Source organism: Papilio xuthus, unplaced genomic scaffold (genome assembly GCF_000836235.2).
Source record: "Papilio xuthus unplaced genomic scaffold, Pxut_1.1 DF824992.1, whole genome shotgun sequence".
NCBI classification, from domain to species: Eukaryota; Metazoa; Arthropoda; class Insecta; order Lepidoptera; family Papilionidae; genus Papilio; species Papilio xuthus.
The window spans coordinates 6,023,636-6,051,586 of NW_013533657.1; the positions used below are offsets into that span (position 1 = coordinate 6,023,636).

The following is a 27,951-nucleotide window of genomic DNA, read 5'->3' on the forward strand; positions in this document are numbered from 1 at the left end:
TAATAAAGTGCATTTAAGTAGACCAATCGCTAGCTTGTGACAAATTCTTTGTTCTGGTATCAGGTTGTGTTTGAGTATCACTGTTTATTCTCTAACATTAGAAAAATATGGCATCATATAGTATATCCTGTAGTACTACACATAAAAGTATCCTAAAAACTAATTATTTTCCTTATTATTATGGCTATGTATCGGTTAAAATAGTTAAGATCATCTCAAGAAGTGATTTTGATGCCATATTTCTTCTGATGATTGTAAAGCTTATTTTAAATGGTTAATTTCTTCGGTAAAATGATTTTTTTTTAGTTCACACCACCAATCTAAATGCATGTTAGACAGTCAGTTTAACTAGGATTAGGTTAAACTCGCGTTTATGGCGACGATAGTGTGGTAGCATTGGCCACTAGGACTAAAGTGACGTCATCTTGGTAGTACTTCACACTAGGACTGACGTGACGTCATATTGGTAATATTTACCACTAGGACTGACGTGACGTCATCTAGGTAGCATTTGCCTCTCGGGCAGGAAGACTTAACTACGCATAACGATCAAGGCAAATATTTTTCCTAATTTTAAAAGTGAACACGTGTAAGTTATGCGAATGAAACTCTTTACCGCTAACACATACATCATACATTTTACATTAAAATGCGTTTTTATAATCAACCAGCAAATCAATACGCGCACCTACGTTCATCATAAGAGAATCGGTCACATTTAGGCAATACTTATATCTAAAATCATCCTCGATCCGAAATAAAACAATCCCATTGGTTGATTCCTGTCACGTGACATTTTATCAACCAATCACGTAGCTTCGCTCGAATTTACTGTCACTTTCACAAAATCGAGGCTAATGAATATGTGGAAACTTGTATGTCGAGGCATACATAGCAAATGCCACCAAAAAAAACCCTCATGATCTACCCCTTTAGAACTCATGGTTCGTACAGCCGAGCACATTCCGGAAGACCTAATTTTCGTCATTTCATCGTAGATTAAAGATTAAATTTTGATTATTATACTGTTGAAATGACGAATACACAAACACACAAATACACGAACCCAAAGTACGAATTTCAATAAACCCTTCAGTCAACAAAAATAATATATAAGAACGAGTTATTCGACATTTTTGGATGTTTGTAACATTTCGAGTTGTACATAACTCTATATTATATTAGCATAATTAAATTGAAATTTGTAATAAATTAGTTTGAACACAAACTATATTACATCAAAAAAATATAATAAAATTTAAACATACATAGAGTATTATTTGACTGAAGGATTATTTAGTTTCGTACGTTCACTTACTCGGCCTGACAATGGGGTAGATCAAGAGTATCGGTACATATTATGTGTTCTCCACGGGCCGTATGGTGCAGTCACCCACAGTGGTGATCGGGGTGATTGTCACCGAGCTGGGGGTGGAAGATGGAATATTCACCTCCTGCTGTCCATTGTCCATCTTATCCTCTTTCTCCTCATTATTGGGGGGCAGTTTAACAATCTGGCAGTCACCCACTGTCATGATCTGCGTTTCCATAGCAACTGGGGGTACGTTCTCCTCTGGTTCCACTCTGGAGCTATCCTCGTCATCGGAGGAGGAGTCTGACACATCAATGGTCCTGTCGTGTGATGTCTCCGTGGTGACGCTCTGGTCAGCGTCAACATTCCTGTCAGGGTCGACGCTCGTAACTCCATACGAGTATGCCATTGGGTTGTACATCATCTCAGTGAGATAGGAAAAGTCTCCGAATGGTAGATTTGTGGCGTTGTAATTCTCGTTAGGTCGTCCATCTGAAAATATTACATGCAAGTTTATTTAACAGATATAATTAAAATCAAAATTCGCATTCGATGTGTTACATTTATGATTATTTATTTTATATTAGTAAGTGTATTTTCATGCTGATAAATGAATTCAAACCGTTTAAATCGAGCCAAATAAACATACAAAGTAAATAGTAATAAGTAGTACGAATGTAAAAATTATAGTAATTCTAAGATTTCGAAAGTTCTATACTGTTGATAGTTACTTAAATTGACTACTTTATTTTGTTATTTGCTAAATTCAAACTATTTTAATAACATATAATATATTTGTTAGAAATGTAGCAAAGCGAGCAGCGGTAGCAAATGTTAGTATGATTAATAGACCCTCATACCTCCAATGAAAGTTTTTTTTTTAAAGTAACAATGTAAATATTTTATAATCAAAGGAAATAAAGTTTTATATACAAGTTTTGTCATTTTTATTTAGTCTCAATTAATCTTAATGCCAAAAGATATTTAAAAGTTTTATGAAATTGTTTAATTAACTTTTCAAGTAATTTGTAAGCTCACAATTATTTTTTTTAATTTCCCAATATAAATATTATGTTTAGTTTCAATTAATCGCAATGCAAAAGATACTAAAAAGTTTTATGAAATTGTGAAGTATTGTTTATTTATTATTGTTGTTTAATTTAATTTTTAAGTATTTTGTAAACCTACAATTTTTTTTTTAATTTCCCAATATAAATAGATTATAAATAATGTTGCATTCTACATTAAATTGTGCATATTTAAGATATATATAATAAAACTAGCTACGTTATAATACCGATTAGTACCGACAATATATCCCCATAATAAAATTTTGTATCTTAAATTTAGTTGTTCATGCTTTATCAATGTTGGGATACTAACAAAACTTGCTCATTTCAGCGGCTAGTCCGTACTGCATCGGTATTGCCATATCCATACCTAAGAAAAAACTCGCCGATTAGCATGGCTCAAACGCGATTACTGGCAACACTTAACAATTGAAAAATATAACAAAATTAACTTACAAAATACAAAAAATACTTGTACGGTTTAAAAATTTATGTACAATAATTAAGAATTTTATTTTATTAAATAAAAAAAATTGGAATATGTACTATTTTTTTAATATTAAGACATACCAGTAAGCGCAAATCGTTTCTATTTACTATGTTTGGGAAGCTACACTATCCTCCCCAGTCATATATATTTTTAAATCAGCTCGGAAAAAGTCACGGGCAATTGCTAGTATAAATGAAACATAACGAATAGAAACGAAATTTCATTTAAACATGAAGCAATCCGCTATAAGGCAGAGTGATTTGTTGCACACAAACACATAAACACTCACACACACACACAGCACGTATATATACAATAAGACGGCGTTCAACAATCGCATTAATCATCTACAAAAACATTCATCTTGAGTCATTGCCTTTATTATTATAACATTTCCGCTACACTTCTCAAACTAAATTTAACATATATATGACAACATATTTATGTAATTTTCGTCTTTATTCCAATGTAATAAGGTTCATTTTAACTTGTTTATTTGTAATTATCAGACGAATCGTCTTATTTGAGTTATGATTAAAGACGGAATTTTTAGAGAATGTTTTTGTAACGAAACATGATTTTAAAAGTTATGAAAGTTAAAATAAGATATAAAACTTATAATATACTTGATATATTCCAATTAAATAGTTGAAAAAAATAAAATTTTTTATCTAATCCAAAAGAGCAAAATAGTGTGAAAATATTATAAAAAATATCTAGTAAAAAATGGAAGGTGAAAGAGCATGTTAGGAGGAGGTAGATGAGTGTTGTTACCTCCTTGCGGCAGGAGGTAGTTCTTGGGCGGCCTGCCGCGCTTCTTCTTGAGCAGCAGCTGCTGGGGCGCCGCCAGCTGCGGCAGTTGCTGGGGGCTGGGGCCGAGCACAGTGCCGCCTGTCAGCACGCAACCTTCCATGTCTGGAATTATAATCAGCGTAATATATTATTTAAAATGCTACTTTGGTTATTACAGGATACCCCATATCCGAAACCCAGAGGGGTAGGCAGAGACCACAGATCTCCATTTCGCGGGTATTTTAGTAACAACTAGGAAAAAAGTCAGGATTTTTTCATTTCCTGGTTTTACCAATCGTTATCTATCACTAAACCACGTTGGAGAGTTACTCGAAGAGAACGTTTATTATTTTAGTCTACAAATTTGGCATCCAGATTCATATCATGTAAATTGAATAGACTAAGGTCAATGTATGAAGTAATTGAACGCAAGCGCATTCGCAGATACCGAAGTAGAATATAAAACGTTGAATTTTACTTGCGACTCACCGAGCGATGTCTTGGGGGGTCGTCCACGTCGTTTCTTTATCTTGGGCGTGAGGGGCAGCGGGGTCTTGCGGGGTCTGCCACGGCCGCGACGTGGGGGCTCAAGGTCGTCACGCGGGGGCAGCGCGCCGGCGTGCGGGGCTGAGTGCGGGGCGGAGTGTGGGGCGTGGGGCGCAGAGTGCGCGTGGGGCGGCAACATCACGTCCCCGCTGGGAGTGAACACCAGATGGCCGGACTCGCGGTGCGTGGTGCGCACCATGCCCGACATTACCTCGGAGTTGTTCTCGCGTTTTATGTTCGGCAATTCATTGGTCATGTCCACTGTTGGGTCCTCCTGCGTTTAAAAATTATGTCTTAACGTACCATGGCTTAGTGTTATGAAGATTGGCTGGAAATATTGTTTCTTGTATGGAATTTCTGTTTGGGGATGAGTGTCGCTATGTCTTACCCGCTCGCAGATCTTAGTGTGAACGCGCAGCTTGTCAGAGCGCGCGAAGGATCGTCCGCAGCCGCCGCAGGTGAAGGGCCGCTCGCCTGTGTGGGTCAGCCGATGCCGGGACAGATGGGAAGACCTCTGGAACCTAAACGTAACAAACGCATACCTTCATTACACTATATTTTAAAATGATAACATTATTATTATATCTGTTAATTTTTAATGGCTCAGGGTCAGCTTATTGTGTTCTGGTACTAGGAACACAGGGAAAATATTAATGTACTAGGAGGCCAGAGATGTTACCTCAGATCACAGATATCGCAGACATGAGGCCGGCCGTCCTGCGAGTCGTTTGCAGCGGAGTCAGAGATGGACCCGCTCGAGTCTGTCTCCTCATCATCCTCCATGCCCATCTTGCCGGCTTTCTCTGCAATTATAGAATTATTTATTTTTCTCTACCATTGCCATATTTTAAAGCAAATCAGAAATAAACAGAAGCGAAACATTAATCCAGTGATTTGAATTGTATTGTTAGTCATAGCAATACTACGATAATATTTTTAATTTGTTTACAAAAAAATTATATAATTGTAGTTAGTAGCATGAATAACAATTAGTACATGTAAGCTACGCATATATAAAAAAAGTTCCCGTATTATTTTATTCATAGTAGTAATTGGTTGATTTTAACTTGCGTATGCAAATACATAGACATAAAGTATATAACATGGCGCCACCTAATTATTCATATTTCTAATCAGATATGCTAACATTTTCGTTAATCAATCATTTTACAATATTTTACGAATTTCAATTTGACAAATTACATTGATAACGAATAGTTACATTTAAAAAATGTATTATAATTAAAATAGAAGCAAGTTTTGGTGATGCGATGGTGCCTACTTTGCTGTCTTAAATACATTAAAGTTTTAGTAATTACTAAAGTTAGCTAGAATTATTATTAGTTAAAATCCTTTGGCGCGAATGACGTGCTTTCGTTACAAAGTCCAGTGTCAAAATAAATAGTAAGGGGACATAAACATCGACATTTTAGTAAGATTAGTGTTGAGTTCTTCCTAACACTACTTAGTAATTGACCACTGGGAGTTGGAATTTAATATTGAATTAATATACTAGAGTATCACATTTATGCGTAAATGTATGATTGTGGGAGAGGCTAGAGACGTGTTCCAGGACTGCACCAAACGAACGAACGTTATCTTAACCCATAGCCCTAGCACTAGTCTAAGTTATGTTGTATTAATCTTGCTGGGTGGATAGAGGGATGTTTGTTAGATGGTTTCTACAGAACGGCAGCATTGATTTCGTTGAAATTTGGCTGGTATTTTTTTTTAAATACCGTTGGAGTCGTGGGCGACATCTAATATTTACTAAGTCGGTTTTAACTACACCAGTTTTCTCACCATCGGAGTCATCATGTTCATTGTTGGTGGGTTTCTGCAGCACAGCCAGCTGCACCACTTTGATTCCGCCATGCTTTGTCTCCAGCTCATTCCTCGACTCCATACCTGCACCTGGAAATTACACAAAAATATATTAGGATGAAGTTCCCAAAGCAATTGAAGATGAAGCAGACATGTTAATATAATGACAAAAAACTTTTTGAGGATATACAATTGCATACCATTTCCTCCTGTTAGTTCTAACGACATAAAAAAAACATATAGTCAACTCTTTTCTTTTTAAAGGAATTTGAGAGATGGTTATATAGTTTTGTATAGGTGTGCAGTTAGTTGAGAGTCACGATTAAACTTGCTCTCCTTGCAGGATGATCTTCTTCAATAAATATGTATCAGTAACATAAATTATTTTACAAAACGTATATTTAACATTAAGCCGGTTACAAACCATCACTTTTAATTAACTGCATTGTTCAGTTAAACCATACATTTGTTGGTAAAAGTTTAACTGTCAGTTAAAACTTTACAACTGTACAACTCAGTTTTGTCTACAAACATGATAGAAGGGGAGGCAAAGCGGGGATTTTTGGATATACTCTAGCGTAGCAGTTAAACATAAGGGGGGAGGGGGGAAGGGAACCTTGCGCCCAATATAGTTAACCTACCACAAATGAAACGTTCCATATAGAACCACGGTATTAGGGTAGCCGGTCAAAGTTAAAAAAATCTGTTGTTTTAAATATTGAAGCGCGACAGATTGAGGCAGGGAAAGTTAATTACAATATTGCGTATATTTTTTATTGTACAGTTAAAACTGAAGGTGTGTATCAGGCTTAATACTGCTACCGTTATGTAGTTACATGGCGTAATACGTGTTTGATAAGATGATGACAAGGAAAAAACTTATTTTAAATCGTAAAGTTTTTTTCTTCATAAAATATACATACGTCAAATAAAACGTTTAACATAATGCATGGTTTTTCCCTAATACAAATTGTATGCATTTGATAATTTTTGCAGAACATAAAGTAATTTGTAATAACAGTGGTTCCTTATTTTTTGTTTAATGTAAGATTAAGTAATTCTCACAAAAACAGCTTCGAATTTAGAGTAATTATTTTCGAACAATTCATGTAACAAGGTGTTTTATAAACCTTAACTTTTTGGGTTAATTATTGCTGGTTATTATTAAATAAATTTTATCGTAAATACTAATAATAATAATATCGAAGGGCTTTGACCAACATCTCAAGAAGCTATCGCTAAACAGCCAACTGTTGCCTGTTGCAACTGCCTTTTGTATCGGGCCCTTAATCCAAATTAAGGGCCCGATACAAAAGGCAGTTATCCTAGAAACCGCGCGCATCGTGAGAAGGTTCCTGTCTGTAGCCCTGAACACTGTTGTTTGAGTCATGGGACTCCGCAGCCGGTGGTGTTCTATTTTTAATATAAAATGTTTTGTATATATTTTTTTGGATATCAAAAGTACTTTATTAAAAATATGATAAATAAATGAATACGTTATAATAATATTAAACATCACTCATACACGTGTGTTCGTGAAGTGTCACACACACACACACACACACTTTGACTTTATGCAATAGTTTAGAAAATAGCTTCACGTACATTTGGCATAATTATACCGTAAATAATGTTAATAAGTTGCGAGTAATCGCCTACACAAGTACATGTATGTAATGAAATTATTTAAGATGTAGCGAACATAAAATTTTATACGTAGCACGTCATTATTTAAATAGACATGAATTGACCACGTGCTTCTTATTTTATTAAATATAAGTTTATTTTAACGCTGCCAGTATCTTCGGGACCTTGCCTAAAGGGACTCCTTTTAATAACATATTTTAGTGAATTATTCGTTTTTTTTTTAAATATTTTATTTTATATCATAGATTTAAGACTATATGTATTATGATTATAGAAATAAGGATGTACAATAAATTAAAAGTTTTCAGTTTATTTTATATGACCAATGTTTTTTTTTTAAATTTAAAAATGGTTTTTGCTAGAGACTTCGTCCGCTCGGAAAAAGTCTAGTAAAAAATGCAGTCTAAATTACTAAAAATAACGTAGCTTTCTCATGCCATTTTTTTAATCAGTCTTATTATACGTTGTAATCCTGGAGACAGGGATCCTTAGTGAAGATTTAGACTGTGTAATCTACACTAAGAGACTACTTAAAAGCCAATTAAACGATTTTCAGTGTGGCAGTAAGACCCATTTTATTCAATCCGTTGATATAAAAAAAATGTTATCTCTGCTTTTTTAATGTAAGTAAAAGACATGACAAATTTTTGTTAACGTCTAAAATGTAGATGCGTAAGAAATTTACACTTTTCTTTATTTCCTACCGGCTCAGTACATCTTTTCGATGTTTCAATATATATAATGAAATCACAATATGCATTACGATATTTTATACGATTATAATCAAAATCATGCGCAAGATCCTGGGCCCAACACAAAGAGAAGACGGCAGCTAGAGAGAGAGAGAGAGAAGGCGCAAGACAGGCGACGTTGGCGATCTCTTGTGTCGGAGGCCAAGACCCACTTTGGGTGGATGCGCCAGCGGAGTAAGTAAGTATATTTTATCAATATTAGCTATTTACCTAAAGAACTATTTCGTAAGCAACCGTATAGTCGGCCACCTATTTATATAATAGTCGGTAAATATTCTCAATAATACGTAATGACTTTCGCTAACGGCATTTCCTTCATACACTTTGAATATATAATACATTGCTACTATAAATACTAAATAAAATACATAATACTAGAAAATAATAATTATTGAGCAATTTATTTTAACGTGAAGTTTGAAATCAATTTAATGTTCACATGTTTAAAAAAAACAAGGGGGTAAAACGAGCAGCGGGAACACCGAGATGTCCAACGCCCATGGCCATCTGCAATAATAATGAACCGCAGACGCGTTGCCGGCCTTTAAATAAGTATAAGCTCGCTTAAAACATTCAGTTTTACTCTTTAGTTGGAGTCATAAGTTAAATCTGTGCAGTTAAAATAAAACCTACTTTCAATACAATGTATTTTATATAAATTTTCTTTATAAATTTATTATTTTAATCACCAGGGGGAAGCACCGAAGGATTATTCCAACGAAACACTCTAGAAGCATGATAAAATTGATGTGTCATTATTCCAAATAATCACAAATTAATCACAATTTTGAACAATTATACAAACACTGGCTATTAATACATAGGATTGTTTAGTCTACATCTAGACTTTGAAATGGACTAGCAAAAGTTACAAAGAAATGGAGAATGTACCAAACGCTAAGCCTACTGTCTAATTTGTCTACTGCAGGACACAGTCTTAAGACTTAAGCCTTGTTATAATAACAAAATTATCAAATTTAGAACCATGAGATTCGCATGTCTGTCGTTGAAAAAAATATGTTCCAAAGTAATTTTCCGGTACTTTGTCAAATAACATAATTCGTCTACAGTTCATCGTAACGGTGACGTGAAATGTAAGACATTTTCCATTATATTCGTGATTAATTCTGTTGTCCGGTCATTGTCTGTAGTTTTGTTTTATAATAAAACAACAGCCGGAATGTAGTAACAATGATGTGCGCAAAATTAAAACAAATAAACATCGTCCATAACGCTTTATTGAGAATAATGTTTAAGGTACGTGTCCATTGGCTCGCGCCGGACGCACCGTACGTACGGATTTTAATGTACTTTGTATGACTTTACGCTGCGTCCATTATCCGTACACATCGCATTAAGACAAAGAAAATCCGTTTAATGCGGTGCATACGGTGTAGGACGCGTACCTTTATGGAACGATTTTGACTATATTCGCGTTGTATGTTTGTTGGCGTAGTGGGAGGAAGGTTGACGCACTCATACAAACACATACAAGGTCTTTATGATTTTTCACCCTAACTCTATTACTATGAGTAACTTTTAAATTTAAATTAAAATGATTGTTCGTGGGCTTAATGAAATTAAAAATATTTCCACGGTAAAATTACAAAGCGAATTTTTTTCATTTCCCCTAACATCAGATGACTAAACAAGATAAAAATTAAACAAGGAAAATGATTAATGAATGATACATACAGTGATAAAAAAATACATATTAAAGAAGTAAAAAGAAATGTGAGGAAATTAAGTTCTAAATATTAATCAGTTTTTTTTTACTTTATAAACTGGTATTATTATACAAGGCTCTTCCATTTAAAAAGTATCAAAGTAATGCACAATTTATACATGTTTTGATGATTCATAACCATAAAGAATGGCAAAAAGAATTACACACCTTAAACTCGGTTGAAGATTGTTCAAATCATTGTGAAAGGAAATTATACAAAATTATTGTCGGTCCGGTGTACAGCAGTCTATCAACTGTTTATTTTACATGCAATAGGATAACAATGTTACAGTAATTCTTCACTGTTAAAACACATACTGCTATCTCTTTTTTTTAAGTAGGTTGAATGGGATGACGATATGTTTAGGTAAAGATGAAGCAGTGAAAACTCACGGTGTGACGATTCATGTAACGGTCAAAAATGTTGACAATTGACGATCGTGTACGTGGTAGACGTTTGAGCTAAATGTATACTTCTGTCTCTTTCTAATATTTTTTTATTCATGTGTGTGTTCTGCGTTGCGCGAGATTTTACCTCAAAAATATACGATGAACTTTAGTCACTGTTCAAATTCAATGATTTTTAAACTCTGAACTTAGTTCTCCTGTCTCCTTGACAATTTATTATAAAATAATTAGTATTTTAATTCAAAGGAAATCGAATTATTAACTAAATAGCAACAAAATTTGGTACTTTAAAACGTAACTATAAAATTTCGTATACTGCCATGTTTAGTCCGACCCATTTCCTCTTGACAAAGGTTCAATGGTCGCAAGCACTATTTTTTTACTTCATATTTGACGAGCACTTAAGACATGCGACTTGAATACGTAAATATAATGTTTAGTGCACTTCAAAATATCATTTTAAACATTTTACAGCTGTATAAAACACTAAAGTCGAAAATATCTGATATTTTTTATTAAAACACCCGCATCGGAAATAAATTTTGGGTCGTTTAAAGCGTTTCATAATTTTACTTGGTTCGTATCTCACGTGTGGTAAAAACTTTTTAAATTTCTTAACTCACTCTTTATAAACACACATACGTTTGATTTGTATGTGCACGCACACATTTAAAGTAGAAACTTTTCAATAATTAGATTATGTTTTCCCATGCTTAGTTAAAAAATTCCCTCGTTAAAATTTTCGTCATTCCAACTTTTTAGGTTAAGCTAGTACGATACCATCGTGAGAGCTTATTTACTAACAAACATTAACAGTAAAATAAAAGAAAATCATGATTTTTTTTTATAAAAAATTTAAACTAAAAGCTGAATATTACGACACTTAAAAATTATATTGCGAAACAGTTAATGGGATATAAAAAAAATTGCATTAACTTTATGAGGTACTTTATCAAAATTATAAAAAATGAACGAAATCTTTTATATATCAAAGACGGCGACTTGCCTGAGTCATAACAAATACACGGAAAATAGGACAATTGCTTTGCTTTAACATAAAATATATTTAAAGGTACACAGAAAAGGTTTATGATTGGCCGACGACCGACGAGATAATGAACAAAAGACTTAAATAATGGCCAATATTGGCTTTGAGCTTTTACAATCCTAAATAAAAAAAACATAAAGGTAAAAGAAAAAAACCTTCCATAACATTTTATGTTTCTAATATTTTTTTTATTACCGAGTATTTAAGTATTGCTTATATCATTTTTGAAATAACAAAATTTATTTATTAATTTTTAATAATCCTACAAATTGGTGGTCCCTAACTAGATTTCCCTTGAGAAACATAATCTTCGAGAATTGGGTGGAGATTTTTATTTTCATATTTAAGCAAGCATTTCTATTAGTTTATTTCTTGTACACACCTTTATTTCGTATTCGCATTTATAATTTAACACGTTAGCTCCCATGTCGGACTATATTTTTCGAAAAATCATTCTGGCAGCTAACGTGTTAAATAACATATTAATTTAAAAAACCAGTGCCAAAATACTTTCTTGGCATTTTTTAAAAATAATAATATAATATCTTGTTATCTAACTTCTTAAAAATCTTACTAATATTATAAATACGAATGTTTGTATGGATGGATGGAAGTTTGTTTCAATGTATATCGAAAACGGCTACATGGATCTCGCTGAAATTTGGCATATATGTAAAACATAGTGTAGAAGAATACATAAGTCAGTAATTAAGCGAGGACGGAGTCGCGGGCGACGGCTAGTTTGTATAAAAAGTAAAACAATCAAAATTAAATGTGACGCAATGCGGATTTTTCGTTTTAAATCTGTTGACAGTTATGAATATTTATATACATGAGGTAGAAATAAAAATACTTTAATGATGACTTTCCATTAACACATATTTTGAAAAAAAAAAAGGAAAAATACTTACATTTAAGCAGCTTATAAAGCTGCTTAAAAGCTGCTTAAAAGCTTTATTTAATGCAGAAATTAAAAAAAAATTCAAACATTTTAATTACATAAATACCATATTTCGAAAACTAAATGGACGCATATTAAGTTTTGAAAAAAAAATACATTGAAAAATATATGTTGTTGCTCAGTTGAAAATGATAGTCATTTTAGAAACCTTTGCGAACTCCGCAGATTTTTTGGTGTTTTTTTCTTTAAAATAATCTATAATTATATTATTTTTTAAACGAAAAAGCGATTTCATTATCCGGTTTTGAGAAACACAAAAAATTACTAAACTCGTCCGCCATTTTGAAAAAAACTCAAAACTATTAGCAGTCCTTGCTGTTAAGCCGCATTATGTTTTATAATGGAACAAACGATTTTTGAATTCGACCTGTATTTTTTTATTTGTCTACCTGTGACCGCAACCTTAAGGCATGACGGAGTCGGTTTTTTTTAAATTATCAATATATCATTATTTTAAATACGAGATTTTTTTCTGTTACTTTATTTTTGAATTTCATTAATATATTAATTGAAAGGAAAAACCCGATATTTGTCATTGAAATTATAATCCGAAGAATTGATAAATAATATTAAATCAGTATACAAGAACATTGTAAAGTGATAATTGACAGTCATTCGAGAATATTAATAATTTTTTAGAATATTTAAAAAGAATGATGAGGCAAATATTTATATATTATCGTAACTTATGTATACATTAAACAGAAAACTATAAACGTTTCCACTGATGAAAACACTTTTATTAAAACATATTATCAGTCCTCGTTATGAATAGAGGTAACTAGCTGTCGCCAGTGACTGTCATCGCGGAAATAAAAATAAAATTAACTAGGTGTTCTGCCAGACTATGTTCTTCATCTGTGATAAATTTCAGCGAGAACATCCATCTAAACTTTCGCATTTATAATATTAGTAAGATTTGATTTTTACGCCAATGTTTCGCTGATGGAAACTTATTGTAGAAGCGGACCTACAAAGAAGTCTGCTAATTATATTAACAAAAACAATACAAGGAACTCAAAACCATTTCCGAATATCTACATACATAAAAATATTAAGAAAAAAAAGAATTGTAACAAAAGAAAAAAGAGAGCAATAGTAATAAAATGAGTTATTGTGTTTTGTTAATACAAAAAACCCTTCTGGAACTTGTTTCGGAGCGGCTTTCATGTCGATTTACTTTTATTCTCCAGCTTCACATAAAACCCGGCAGAAATAGCTCCGCGCCCGATTTTATATCGTATTGTTAGACCCGTTTGAACTTTCTTCGTATTCAACTATAAATATGACTAATAAAGATTGAGTAGCGAACGATATTTATATATTATAGAGAAATTCTGAGAATTATATTTTTACCTCTTGCTACATAAGGTGTGATATGAATCCATTTTACTGTGTATTTTGGCAACAAAACATATTGTTATCTCAGTGTTTTCATAGAGAATGAAAGAGATGGCAATATGTTTTATCAACTTTTCGGGTGTGGAAATAATTAAACTGAATTTATTTTGTTGGTACAATATTTTCAACGTCAAGTAATATAGAAATTTTATTGTCATCCAATTTGAGGGCTCTGTTACGTCATAAGGCTTTGGCGGGGGCATTGTAGTCATAATATTGCGTTGAGTCGTTTTTAGAACAACCTTTGGAAATTTGCTTACCTTTTTATACGACTAACAGTTGGTTTCTGTGACCAAATATAAAACATATCGTCATCGTTGTCAGTATCTTTGACAACAAAGAGATAACGATACGTACTAAACGGAGTTTTTGGACTCAGAAACCCACGATAAGTAGACAAACATGAGAAAGTTTGTTTTAAATCGTTTAAATAAATATAAACTACTAATTGAAAACTATCTCTATGATTTTCTGTCTGAAAATACGGTTTACTTATGTTTCTTCTGAATCTAATATTACAAATTAATGCTAGACGTTTATTAAATGCCCTTAATAATTACTAAGACTAGAAAATAAACAAATATGACATAAAAATGATATTTTCTATGGCTAGAAATCAATACTAGTTAAGTTGATATTCAAGTAATTAGATTAGTAAAAGTTAGTATCGCGACCTTGCGGCGAACGTTGCTCTATACTCCGCGGACAACGCGCTTTTGCTTTTAATAAAATAAAAATCCATTTCGAGTTACTGCTCTTTCAAATGTCAGCGCATTTTTTTTGCTTCCACAAGACTTATGATATGAATTATTTTATTATTATATATTGTTCGCTCACTCGAGACTAGGATTAACAAAAAATTGAGCCGGTAAATCATATTTGGCTGTGAATAACCCAAACATAGACTGTATCCGTCTTGTATCCGGTTTTATTATACATTTTTGTACTTGAACTATTAAATATGACTTTTCATAAGCAGTCACCAGGTACAAAAAGAGATTTTTATACAAATACATACATACTTTTAGAGTATATTATTGAGAATCATTTGGATCGATTGGCGCGCTTTTGTTACCAAGTGTCAGATTGATTAGTGAGGGGACATAACCATTGATATTTTAATAGGGCTAGTGTTGCGCTGATACCGGCTTAGTATCGGAATTTTTTCCTAACAATACATACAAAAAAAAATACCATTTTCATATAATCAATTTAAATTCAACATTTGATTGTGTGGCTAAATTACTCTCGACTTATATTTCGGTAAGCTTGCTGCCTACAAAAAAATTCATACACTTACCTGGAGATGTGATCTTATTGGGGCGTTCTACAGTTTTACTGTCATCTTGGAAGCGCACCGTCATCTTCTTCTTTGCTCTGAGCTTGTCGTCATCAGGTGACAGGATGGACACACGCTTCTTTGGGCGATCCTCTTCAGATTCACGCTTCGATTCTGTCGCCGCGCTCCCTAAGGAATAAATGATTATTAATAATTAAAAAAGAAACAAAGGCAAAAGTCCATTTTGGATTCGGTTTAGTTACGTTATTTTTTTTAATTCTAGTACAACAAGGCAAATCAACAAGAGAAATAAAGGCAAAGGTCCATTTTCGATTCAGCCTAGTTAGTTTTTTTTTTAATTTGAGTACAAGGCAAATCAACATGAGAAACAAAGGCAAAGGTCCATTTTGAATTCACTCTGGTTAGTTTTTTTTTAATTTCAGTACAACGAGAGATTACGTGAACCAGTAATATTTGCAATTTCATTTTGAGTTTCATTATTTTTTTTGGTAGATAGAATCGCGATTAAATTATGTAAAGAAAAACTGTTCCTTGCACCAATTCAGGCAATAGAAAAAAAAATCCCTTGGATTCGAAAAAATAAGATAAGACTCTGTGTTTGTAATATCTGTTTAGGTTTAATTTTAAATGTCTCGATATTGTTGTCTACAAAAAAAAATGTTTTGACAGCCAGCGACAATCATTCATCTCTAGAATACCTAGATTTCTTTGGTCTATAGAACAGATATTATTTCAACATGCTATCATTAATGTTATTAGTAACGCTTTGTAAATGTTAATATTTTCTTTATACTTTACATCCGTGAGCGATTAAGATCTGATCCAATCAGTGTTCAATAACTATTTCGTTAGTATAACGACCTGAGTTACCGTTATAATAATTATTGACTTTATAAGCGTTTAAATAGTAGGAAAAAAATAAATATTTACCAACATAAGACAATGATGGACTCAAAATTAGAATTGGTTAAGTTTTTAATTTAATTTTAAATTATTTAAGATGTACATTTCTATAATTAAACCAAGGGACTCTTCCTCTCTGAGTGATAGTTAAAGATTACCTAACCTAACCTACTAAGGTTTAATATGGACTAGGTTTCGTATTAAAATTACTTGGGATTGTGACGTAGCATTTTGGGATTTGTGGCTTTGTAACATTAAGGTTAATGTAATAATGGTATTACACTTGTAAATATATAATCCTTTGAACAGTGTGTTACAAATTGTAGAATGTTCATTTTAAAACCCCTATAGTAATTTTAACAGATTATTCATTTGACTATATGTTTTTTAATAGATATATAATATATTTTTATACTCTGTGTGTTATAGCATAAAAAAATTTAAATGTCTTAGTAAAAAAGTAATATCTTTCATATTTTCCTCAGTGTTCGGAACAAGTCTCGTGTAGTAAGCGACCTTAATATTTCTCCGGCCATCTTGAGCCCTACGCCCTTCGCGATCGTTACATTGTTCATTGGAAATAAATAATTCTCTTTGCAACAGGATGTCACTAAAAGATATCTTATTAAATTTGCGATATATAGAATATCTATTTGATAATTTTTTCTCTCTATTCAGAGGATAATGATTTTTGCGATTACGTAAGTCATGTGACTCCCCGTAAGCTTTGCTGATTTAGATGAGTGAGGTAAAATTTGATAGAAATTCTGCCTCAAAATAAGTTTATTTAAATCCTAAATTAATTACTAGCTATTTTTTCTTTATTTCTTAAACTAACAATCGCCTAAGGTTTACTGTAACTATTATATATTCAAAAATAACTTCCAATTAGTTTGCTTATTTATATTGTAAGTAAAGGGGGATCCCTTAATTTCCATAATTTAATTAAATACGAACAAGAAGTTTTTAATTAAAACAGTGTAACAGACACAATAGTAGGGGCTTATTCTAGCTGTAATTAATCACGGGACGTCAATCGTTCTCGAAAGCAATCCACACAATGTGTAACTGTGAAACGATGTAATGACGCTACCAACATCGTAGAAAGCGTGAGGTGAATGCTTCATCACTTTATTGTGAATACTATTCGTATTCGTCAATATAATTAACTAACTAAGTATTTCATTTTCATTAAATATGTGAAAATTATTGTTGAAACTGCGAATCATATTTCTTAAATGCAATATTTTTTAATCTATAAAAATCACACGAAATATCTGTAACCTTGATCGATCTAAACACTGGCCACAAAAGGTCTGTGTGTAACAAACCTTCTTTCTTGATTAGGACGCCAGCCACAAACGAGTAAACAAGCGTTTGCGCTAGGGAATACCAACCTTTTTGCTAAACAATGAGTACTGACCAAAAAAGTTTAATAACTAACCTTCTTGCTCAGTCTGAATACTGGCCACCACACGCTCGTTGTTCCTAGCAGCCTGCCTAGCCTCTTCCATCTCCCTGGCAGCGGCGGCCAGTATGTTGTTGACGGCGGTGTTGGTGCCGGGCGTGTCTTCGCGCCGCCGCCTGCGCATCTCCTCGGCACGCATCATGGACTGTTGATACAAATGTATCTAAAACACAAAGATTCTGGTAATGCACAAGTTCGTGTATTGAAAAAAGGTTATGTTATTTTTTTGAGTAAACTTGCTTACGTTGATAAAAAAGTTTAGCAGAAGAACTGACGATAAGTCTATGGAAATATGGAATCTCAAAGATTATACAGCATGCTTAAAATAAATAAAATATAAAATAATTACAAAACTTATTTCTAAAATAAAACTAAAGTCAAAATACCAAATCAACATGACAATTTTGTCGACGTAAAATGCGATAAAAAAATAAATACAACACAGAAAAATAAACTTATCATGTTTTTAATACAAAATTTTTATTATTATAGCTAAAGTTATCGCGTATACAATATTTATCTTGAATTTAATAATGTTTAATTTATTCAAGTTGATAATATTTGCTCTTTAATTAATACCTACGGTTGACGAATATTACAATAATTGTTTGTCATAAAATTAAATAATTTTATGTGACGTCACTAAGAATAATACTCTGTACGAAAGACATTTCTTTTTGTTGCGATTCCTTTGTTTCTTGTTAAATGTGTATACTTTAGCTTTAAAACAAAAAAAAACTTCCATTTACATATTTAATATACAGGATGCTGTATTTTTATTTTTGTAAAATAACAACGTTTTCTTTTATTAGTAATCAATACTATATTTTGAAGAGGAATTGGCTCAGTTTTTTTTTAATTCGGCGCAGAAGTCGCGGGCAACTAATCAATCAAATAAAGACATTTTGTTGCTGCAGTAAGTGGCGGTAAAATTAAAATTTGGTTGTAAATTAAATCTTCTATTGAATTTCAATTTCGTTAATTGGTTAGTTAACAGAAAAGTTAATTTTTCCACTATATGTTCAGTACTTAAGTAAGTACAGATTATTTCAAGTTACTGCAGGAATATGTAACTTAATCATCATCAGCTCACTGTACGTTCCCACCAAGGGGCTCGGAGCCTACCCTAAGTTAAGTGTGATTAGGCCATAGTCAACCACGCTGGCCAAGTGCGGATTGGTTGACTTCACACATATCTTTGAATTTCTTCTCAGATATGTGCAGGTCGCATCACGATGTTTTCCTTCACAGTAAGAACGTCGGATAAATGTATATATGTAAATCGGAAATCGAAAAACACATTGGTACATGGCGGGATTCGAACCCAGGACGTGCAGATTGCAAGTCAAGTGCTTGACCCCTGAGCCACCGACACTCTTTGTGTAACTTAACTTGGTTGAAATATTACATACTGTACAGTGATAACCATACGAAAGATTGTTTAAGAAAATGAAGTAAAAATATAATATACCTAATAACTACACTTTTATTTTGATTGTAATACAATAATATTTATAAATTACGTTTGAAATACCTTGAAATATATATAAATATTAAACGAAAGGACATTCATGTTCATACTAATGCCCACCTGGTAGACATTAGACATATTTTCCGGATTACATCATAAACATATCAAATTTTAGGAAAAAAAAACCCTAACATCCATCAGAAATAAACTGCTTTTTGCTATCAGTAGTAGCTAAAAGAAATACGGTATTTCAAAGGTAGGCAATAACAATACAATAATTTAAGCGTCAATAGCCTAATGGCTAAGTACGGATTTCCGATCACGAGGTCAGGGGTTTGAATCCCGTCATTCGACTATTGTCGTAAACCATATCCTAGCACAAGCTTAAAGCTTATTTGAAATGGTTAAAGAAATATTAGTAAATTTACACAAAAATCTGCTAATATTTTATTTTAATAAAAAATAACTTAAATTACTTGAAACTAGGGTCAGTTTTAGCATTTCCCGCGACCTGGGCGAAATATTTGTAGCGCGCGAATAGGTGATGCCTGCAGTTCCCCCCTTATGCCCGGCGCATAGGGCGGTTACCCCATCTCGATCTACCCTAACGCTACCTGAAATACTGGAATATATCGTAATCCGTAAGCTTCGTCTTAGATCAGATCAAATAAATCATAACAATAATAAACCATGAAAACAAAATATTTTCGTCATATTTAAACTTTTTATCCTCGACTTTTTTATTTGCAGACGTAAATATAAAAAAAAACAATAGACTAACGTCATTACTGGGTTTTGTGATATGCGCGGAAATAGTTGGATATATCGTAAGAAATATAATTTAAGAAATAAATACACGAAAAACAGTTCTTATTAAAAATAATATAATATGATACGAGTATAATTTTCCTTCACTAGAATTAATTAAAAATTAACACAAACAATGTTTTTTAATCCTTTCGAGAACAAACAAAATTGGGGTCAAAATGTATAAAAATTTATAAAGGAAATCTTTTTAAAATAATCACAAAGTTTATTATCAATATTATAATACATAAGCATTTAAAAACATTAATATTACATTAGCGAAAAAAAAAGTTTTTTTGAAAAAACTTTGTGTATTTTTTTTTATTGTCATTAAATTTTTATCAAATTCAGGTGTGTGTAAATTATATAAAATGAGTGTACTTCCTGCCATTATGTACCTCGAATGCAAATTCTTTAATTGTAAGATGTAATCATTTCTATGAATGCTAAACGTAAGAACTGGCAAAAAGCGATTTTATCTATTGAGTTTCTTTAAGATTATTTCGCAATTATATGATTTTAACAAAAGACGCCGTCTTGTAACTACCGGTGCTAAATTTTGTTTTATTTTAATTACATTTATTTTTTTACTGTTGCTGTCTTCGTTATCTTCTATTTTATAAATGTTATATATAAGCCACGATATAGATTAAACATTTCCACCATCATGTAGGTTATTTATTCCCGATGATTTGTGGACGTATTTAAATAAAAGTAAAGTTAAACTCTTATATTCATTTTGTATATATCATACATACAAATAAAAAAAATTATAAAAATATACGATCACTATAAAATAATTTTTTACTTTGTTTTTTGCTTTTCTTCAAAAAAGAAATCTTGCCCCAATAAGGATTAATATACATAAAAACGGCGTATTTCTGAGTCCTTTATAATATCTCCTTTTTGTTTATAGGCAGGGAGATGATATGAGAAATAAGTTCAATTAATATTGGTATTATTTGTTCAAAGTATTAAAATAACATTATTGCTGGTATTTCCGATATAAAATGCTTAACTTTATAATAAACTAGCTTTTGCCCGTCACACCGTCGCACGAAATAAAAAAAAAACTAAATTAGTACTATTATTAGTAGTAGCCTATGTGTTTTCCAGGCAATGTTCTACATCTATGCCAAATTTCAGCGAGATCCATGCAGCCATTCTGGAGATACCTTCAAGCAAACATCCGTCCATCTCCATTCGCATTTAATATTACTAAGAAGGAAGATAGTAAGATTAATAATAGTATAGATTGTGTCAGTTAGAATATAAAATTAAAACGCTTTTGTATTCCCGTGGTTTTTATCTTTAAAAGAATGCATTAATGAAAGCATTGTACCGGCTTTTTACCTTTTGTTGGCTTTTGTAACAGAACATTACCTTCTATCTTTGTATTTTTCCCTTTTATAGCGCCTTTTATATTTCTATCTGACTATATTTACAATATTTCGATGGTACCTAAGAAATAGTATATAAATAATGGACATATTATAAATATATTTTAATTATCTTAAACCGCATAACAAATAACGTAACATCCTACTTCTTAGTCTTAGTAATATTATAAATGCGAACGTTTAGATGGATGGATGTTTGTTTGAAAGTATCTTCAGAACAGCTGAACGGATCTCGATGAAATTTGACATACATATAGAACATAGCCTGGAGGAACACATAAGCTACTAATTATTACTTTTTTAATACCACGCGAACGCAACCGCGGGCGACAGCTAGTAAGTATATAAATGTAATCCATTTAAAGAAAAAAAATACTTATCGATTCCATTCATAGTGCGAATATTTTTTTATTTATTTTTTCTTGTATGTTGGTAGTGTTACGTCACAGAGTAAATTTCTAGACTAATCAGCGTAGCCCTTGAGACTAGTTTAGAAAGCTATGAGTCATTAAATACTAGCTTGATACGAAGGTATATAGATTCAGTTAACTATTTTATTTGATTCCAACCATGACCTAACATACATTCTATATTGCCTATGGTTATTACTACTCATTTACATTATTGCAACCGATTTGCAGTTTTTCAAGCGTATGTTGATCGAAAGATATCTTCCTAACTTAAAGTTTATGGTTAAAGGTAATTGTCGTTTATTATTTTGTTAATTAATCTCGAATAAAAAAAGATAGTTTAGTTAGAAACTAAAGTTTATTTATAGTAGCTTTCGCCAACGATTCCTTTCGCGCGGAATTCAAAAAACTTAATTAGTAGCCTATGTGTTATTCCAGGCTATGCCAAATTTCAGCGAGTAAGATTTTATTTATAAAATTATCTGTACCACATAATTAAAACATATAATAATATACATTTTTTTTTATTTTAAACTTTATTTCATTTGAATATTATGTTAAACGGAACCCTATTCTAAAAACATATTAAACTGTCAAACTATGTCGTTAACATTGATGTTATTTTGGAAAAATTTATCATTTATGTTCGACTAATCTGGAGGGTACTGAACCTAAATTTATGGTTTTTTGTACCTTAACAGTTCAGTTATAAACCGGTTTAATTAATATTTTTAAGTACCAAGATTTACATTTAAATATATTATAATAAATTAAAAAAAATAATGACTATTTCTACAATTTTTAAAAGGCAAATAAAAATCCTACATCTTGTTAATTTATATTCTAATAGTATGAAGTACAACAAACGAGTAAAAAAGATCAAAAAACCAGAATTAATAATTATTATAATATTCCATTACGTAATTAAATACAAAAAAAAAACGAAAGATTTTGTTTTTCCAAGTGACTTTTTTGACATTCACCAAACATCTCATTTTTCATATTATTATCGCTAAATATATTAAATTATATCAATGAAACCTTTTAATTATGTTAAATAAAATATATCTTATATATGTATATGTTTTTCACAAGAACTCTGTATATCTAGTTATTTTTGACGTCATGTTTATTTTACGATAAAATTATCAGATAAAATACATCCAACTACATTTACAAAAACAAAATAAACGTAAAAAGAATCATGCCGTATTAATATTTTTTAAATCATATTAATATTTTGAATAAAATGAACTAATTATCATATTTTAAAGATAAATATGACAAAACATAAATATCGGCTTTTAAATTCATCATAGTTTATTTTTTTATTACCCTTATATTGTTAAAGTATGAATTCCTTTAATAAAATACAAGTCCATGGCACAAAAGGTCAAAGATCGTGATTGACCTTATGAGGAGCACGCGTTTTAAGAGATTTACGCTCTCTCCCCTCTCAAGTATTGAAAAATCATACATTTATTTTTAATTTAATATCACATCAAAGCATTAGTCTATATTTTCAAAACGTATTTTTACACTTACGTAATAAGTGCAAAAATGTTGCAATATTTGCTAATACGTCACAAGAGTTCAACGAAATAATTTCGGTTAATTTACGCTTCCGAATAATACAACACATATGAACTGAATATCAAATTAAGATACATGAATTTACTCTTTAAAAGGAGTAAAGTAATAATTTATATTGTATTTATATTCTTACAAAAATAAGTGTGAAAATTATTAGAAATGCGCAATGGATGTTAACGTTTCGAAGTTCCTGAAATTGTGGAATTCTAATATCATTTTAAACTCATCGGCCATCCGTTCTTCTACGTATTTCATTTTAAATTATATCTTTTTAATAAGATATATAAATTATATAAAGTTAAAATCGTGAGACATCAAAGTATTGCGATGTTTAAATCATTAGTCACCGCCACCCATGACGAATCCTATTATTAGACTTTTTGTTTATTTTAAACACGTCAGCTGAAATCTGTTGTTTCTAAAGACCATTACAAACTCGCTTAACGGACCATATGTAGATTTAACTGATCATTTAGTCTTAACACAATACTCTTCACAAAAAACAATTACACAAATCAAACAGTAACAGCAAAACTTATATTTGTCAAATTAAGACGTACTGAAGAACGCTGCCTGTCTGCGTTGGCGTTGTTCAGTATCGGTGGGCTACCCCATTTTGTGTAACTGCGCCACCCGATTAAGTAAAAAAACTTAAGTATAGACAATATTATGCGTTCCAATGTAAAAAGATAAATGGCGATGGTTTATGTTCTAGGAAAGGCAACGCAAAGGAATACTAGATTTCCAACTAAATGAACTAAAAATTCTACCGGGATCGCAGAAGATTCCATGTAGCCAATAATTTTCAGAATAGATATAACCGCCAAATTATGATTTTAAAACCTAAAGGGGTGGTTTAAACTTTTTTATTATAAAAGAAGGGGTCATATGAACGGCGGTAGAACACCGAGATCATCATCGACGCCCATGTACATTCGCAGAACCAGACCCTTAGTCGTATTATAATACTTAGATAATGCGATTAAAAGTATCAGAAAATTTGTATGGTACGGTCACATGTGATAATTCATTCATAATAAATAAAACAGGTGTTAAGCAACAGCGCATTCGGCTGCCAACACGCTTGCCAAGCGCAACACGGCAACATCTATTTCAATTACCCTCTTTCTAAAAGGCCTATCGATGAAACTTTCAATAGATCGATTCAAATCACGTCACGTATTGTTTACGTCACGGTATACCAAATATATATACTTTCATTCGTAAAACTAAATGGTATATACCGGAAAATAAATATGTCGTACATTGATTCGAAGAAGGGTACATAGTCTGGAATAGTACTACTGCAGAAACATAAGTAGAAAACCATCTCATATCGTCATTTATTTAAAAGAGTAGTATCAAAACTGTTGATTTAGTTTGAGTCTTATTTTATTTTTAAAACAGCCTTCCATACTCAATACATATCCCAGACCAACTAACTATCCAGACCTAGCATACAAACTCATACCCAATAATGAACTAAAGGTTTAGTTCATTAAGTAATAAAGTAGAAATAGGCAAGTTCTATTTCTTTACCCTATATGAGATTAAGACTACATTTAAGGGTAGTTTTATTCATCACAATTGAAACAAATCTATTTACTTCCTTTATTTTACTGAAATAACCAGAAAAGTAATAAGTGTCTAATCTTTTAAAAACAATTAATATATATCGACATCACAGGGAACCGAAGATCTGGCAGCTACCTAGGTCAAAGAATTACTTTAGCTATTCAAAGAGGGCTGCCAGTATCTTCGGTACCTTGCCTTAAGGGACTTCTTTCAATAATATATTTTAGGTAATTATTCGTTATTAACATATAGAAAACAGAATTTATTACAACCTTGTATAAAAATTGATTAAAATACCATTTCAAAGAAATGTATGAGTCATTTTTATAAAATGTGAATTATGTGTCATGAAATGTACTGTTATATTTTCTTTGACTTATATCTGTACAAAGGATAAGGGCCTTTAAAGGAAACTTTTTATCATGATTGAGGCTATTCAAGTATAGTCAAAACAAGATAACAGTATATACATAACATACCCATGTAACTTGAAACAAAAACCGTAAGATATATTTTCCCAAAATTATACTATGATTTTATAATAAGGAGGCGGCAGAATCTATTTTACTATATTCGTAATAAACTCAAAAACTACTAGACTAATTTAAAAATTTCTTTCATTACAACGATAATATATTATTTCTAAGTGACTATATTTAATTCATTTGTTATTTAATTTAAAAAAAATGTCTATGCAAAAACAGACCTAGCCACTAGTTAAGATATGTTACTATATTATGTGAAACACTGCATATAATTGTGTTTATATACTTTCAATCCAGTGTGTTATTATATAAAACACCAAACAAGTAAATAATCAAATACTTTTTTTTGTTATTAACCTTTCCTCATATATAAAACACATAAGTTAATTCCATTTTTTTGAATGAAACAAATGATTATAAATTGACTCAATGAAGTTAAATTATACATGTGTACAACATGTAAGCAATTGAATCACCATTTAAAACAAGATGGGAGCAATTTACAGTTACAAGTCTTATGGGTGTAACATAAAACACTGTATAAAATCGCCACATTAAATTATTATGAAAGAATTTGTTGTTCATATGGTCAATTATTATGTGATTGTATCTAAAAATTATATAAACACATATAAAAATTAAAATTTTACCAATCAACTTATTACTTTAGTTATTATATACTCTACATCAACATTTAATTTAGATTTATGTAGATAATAATTTATAAAACATGTTTTGTTAATAGAACACTATTTAATATTCATATTCCAGTTTATTTTTCAATTACTAATGGCCAGTATCATTAATAGAAAAGAAAAATAAAATAGTAGGTGACATTAATTTAATTACGTAGAACAATTATAAATTGATTGAATCAATGAATATTAAGAAATATAATTTATGTCTTCAAGTAACTAAATGATAGAAAAAGTAAAAACTCACCTGTTTCAGCCTTTCCACATCTGTGCGTGCTTGTGTGTATGTTTGTTGTGTAGGTACAGCGGTGACAGTCTGTGAGTATGATGGGTACTCCAAGTTGACGTTTAGTAGCTGCGCTGCATTATCTCGGGCTTCATAAGCCAGACCTCTGATCTCCAGCTCTGATGCGGTATGCATCAAAGACTGGAGATCTAGTTCTTGTACATCCACAGAACCTTTGTACATGAATTCCACAAGGAGATTGATCTCCGAGAATGGTATTCCTTTGAGTATAACGATCGGATGCTGACATGGGTTGTCCCTATGAGCAAAGAATATTTTATATGAACAACCATGAAAGATGGAAATGTATCTTCATTGCAAGTAAAACCTTTAAGTATTAGATTATCATTTAGAAAAATAAAATTAGTCATATTTTGTTATCATCAGATAAACAAATATTACATCCCTATTAATATTGTATTTGTTTCATTTTAATTACCTAAATAATATTTGGATTTAAAAATTACGACGCATAACATTTAATTTTCTCGAACATTTCACATCTGCACAAACTATTTTGTAAAAATAGAATGTGTGCTTCTTAAAAAAATACCACGAAACTATAATATGTTATTTTATAGACGAATGAAAAATTTGCGATAGATAAAAAGACTTACTTAAATATTTGTTCGAAATAAGGGCTGCAAGCTGAGAGGACAAGCTTGTGAGCCTTGAGGGTCCCATCGCGGCAGGAGAGCGTGACGTCTGCGAGCGCGGAGGACGAGTAGATGGTTGTGAACAGCTGGCTCAGGTTCTGCAGGTGGTTGTTCCACTTGAGGTGGAACGTCTTGTCGCTCACCATCCCCTGCATCTGCACCACCACAAACACTTAGCAACCGAAATTCACTCACTACTTCACGTCTAATAAAAAATCGACAGAAAACCGTCTCTGCTGCGACCGCTACATAAAATTATAATTATTACAACTTATTTTTAGAACGATGCCCGTAAAAAACACTATACGTACGCGGTATGACAGTGTAATACTGTAGGTACGCGCCGCCGACGGAATTTAGAACTATAAATTTTTATTTATATTATATTTTATGAAACGGAAATTTTGACAAAAACCCTCATAACGCGATTTTCTCACCTTATTTACGCTTTTCCGACTTCCCGAATTTTCACAAATAACACCGAAACATTTCACAAAAATTTTAAATACTTATTATGTTACACAGAAAGCCGTGTCGTAAAAAACAGAGTGGGGCACGCCGTGGCCCCCTCCTTGCCCCGGCCCCCTCGCACACAATCAATATACGGAATATGAGAGCGCGCCGCGCCGCCTCGCCCCCCGCATGCTTTATTATACCGTAATTAAATATATACAACTTTATAAATTGTACACTAGCGCACATACATTCCTCCGGCAACCAGTAACGTAAAACTTGGAAGGCGTACTAATAATATTTTTATTTTACTTCGCATTTGAGCAATTTAACTGAAAACGGTAGTCTTAGATTTTAAAAACATGAATGTAATTTTTTTTAAAGTTTAGTAGGGATTTATTAAGTTCTCATCTAGTATCAGTAGTTGTTTAAGATGTGATGAAACATTTTTCTAATTCATTATTTGAAAAAG

General features: G+C 31.8%; 1 protein-coding gene across 3 annotated transcripts; it reads right to left on the reverse strand.

Annotated features, from left to right (window-relative positions):
* Positions 1 to 754: 754 nt before the first annotated feature.
* On the reverse strand, positions 755 to 27,921 carry LOC106126796 (zinc finger and BTB domain-containing protein 24). Of its 3 annotated transcripts, none has more exons than XM_013324659.1 (12): positions 27,464 to 27,921; positions 26,988 to 27,181; positions 26,332 to 26,629; positions 17,625 to 17,793; positions 15,278 to 15,445; positions 6,014 to 6,124; positions 4,890 to 5,013; positions 4,599 to 4,731; positions 4,154 to 4,484; positions 3,647 to 3,787; positions 2,696 to 2,752; positions 755 to 1,804 (listed from the first exon to the last, which is right to left on the reverse strand). In XM_013324659.1, the coding sequence occupies exons 2-12, from the start codon at positions 27,179 to 27,181 to the stop codon at positions 1,359 to 1,361; spliced, it is 2,172 nt and encodes a 723-aa protein (XP_013180113.1). In that variant the 5' UTR covers positions 27,464 to 27,921; the 3' UTR covers positions 755 to 1,358. The 3 variants fall into 3 exon arrangements, with proteins under 3 accessions (XP_013180113.1, XP_013180112.1, XP_013180114.1); XM_013324658.1 differs by having other exon boundaries at positions 17,625 to 17,811; positions 27,464 to 27,920; XM_013324660.1 differs by lacking the exon at positions 2,696 to 2,752 and having other exon boundaries at positions 17,625 to 17,811; positions 27,464 to 27,919.
* Positions 27,922 to 27,951: the final 30 nt, after the last annotated feature.

Excerpts from the sequence above, each read along its gene's own strand:
- LOC106126796 (XM_013324658.1), bottom strand. The coding sequence starts at position 27,181 with ATGCAGGGGATGGTGAGCGACAAGACGTTCCACCTCAAGTGGAACAAC. Across the intron at positions 15,446-17,624 it reads TATTCAGACTGAGCAAGAAG|GGAGCGCGGCGACAGAATCG; the intron begins GTTAGTTATTAA and ends TTTATTCCTTAG. Across the intron at positions 5,014-6,013 it reads TGAACATGATGACTCCGATG|AGAAAGCCGGCAAGATGGGC; the intron begins GTGAGAAAACTG and ends CTATAATTGCAG.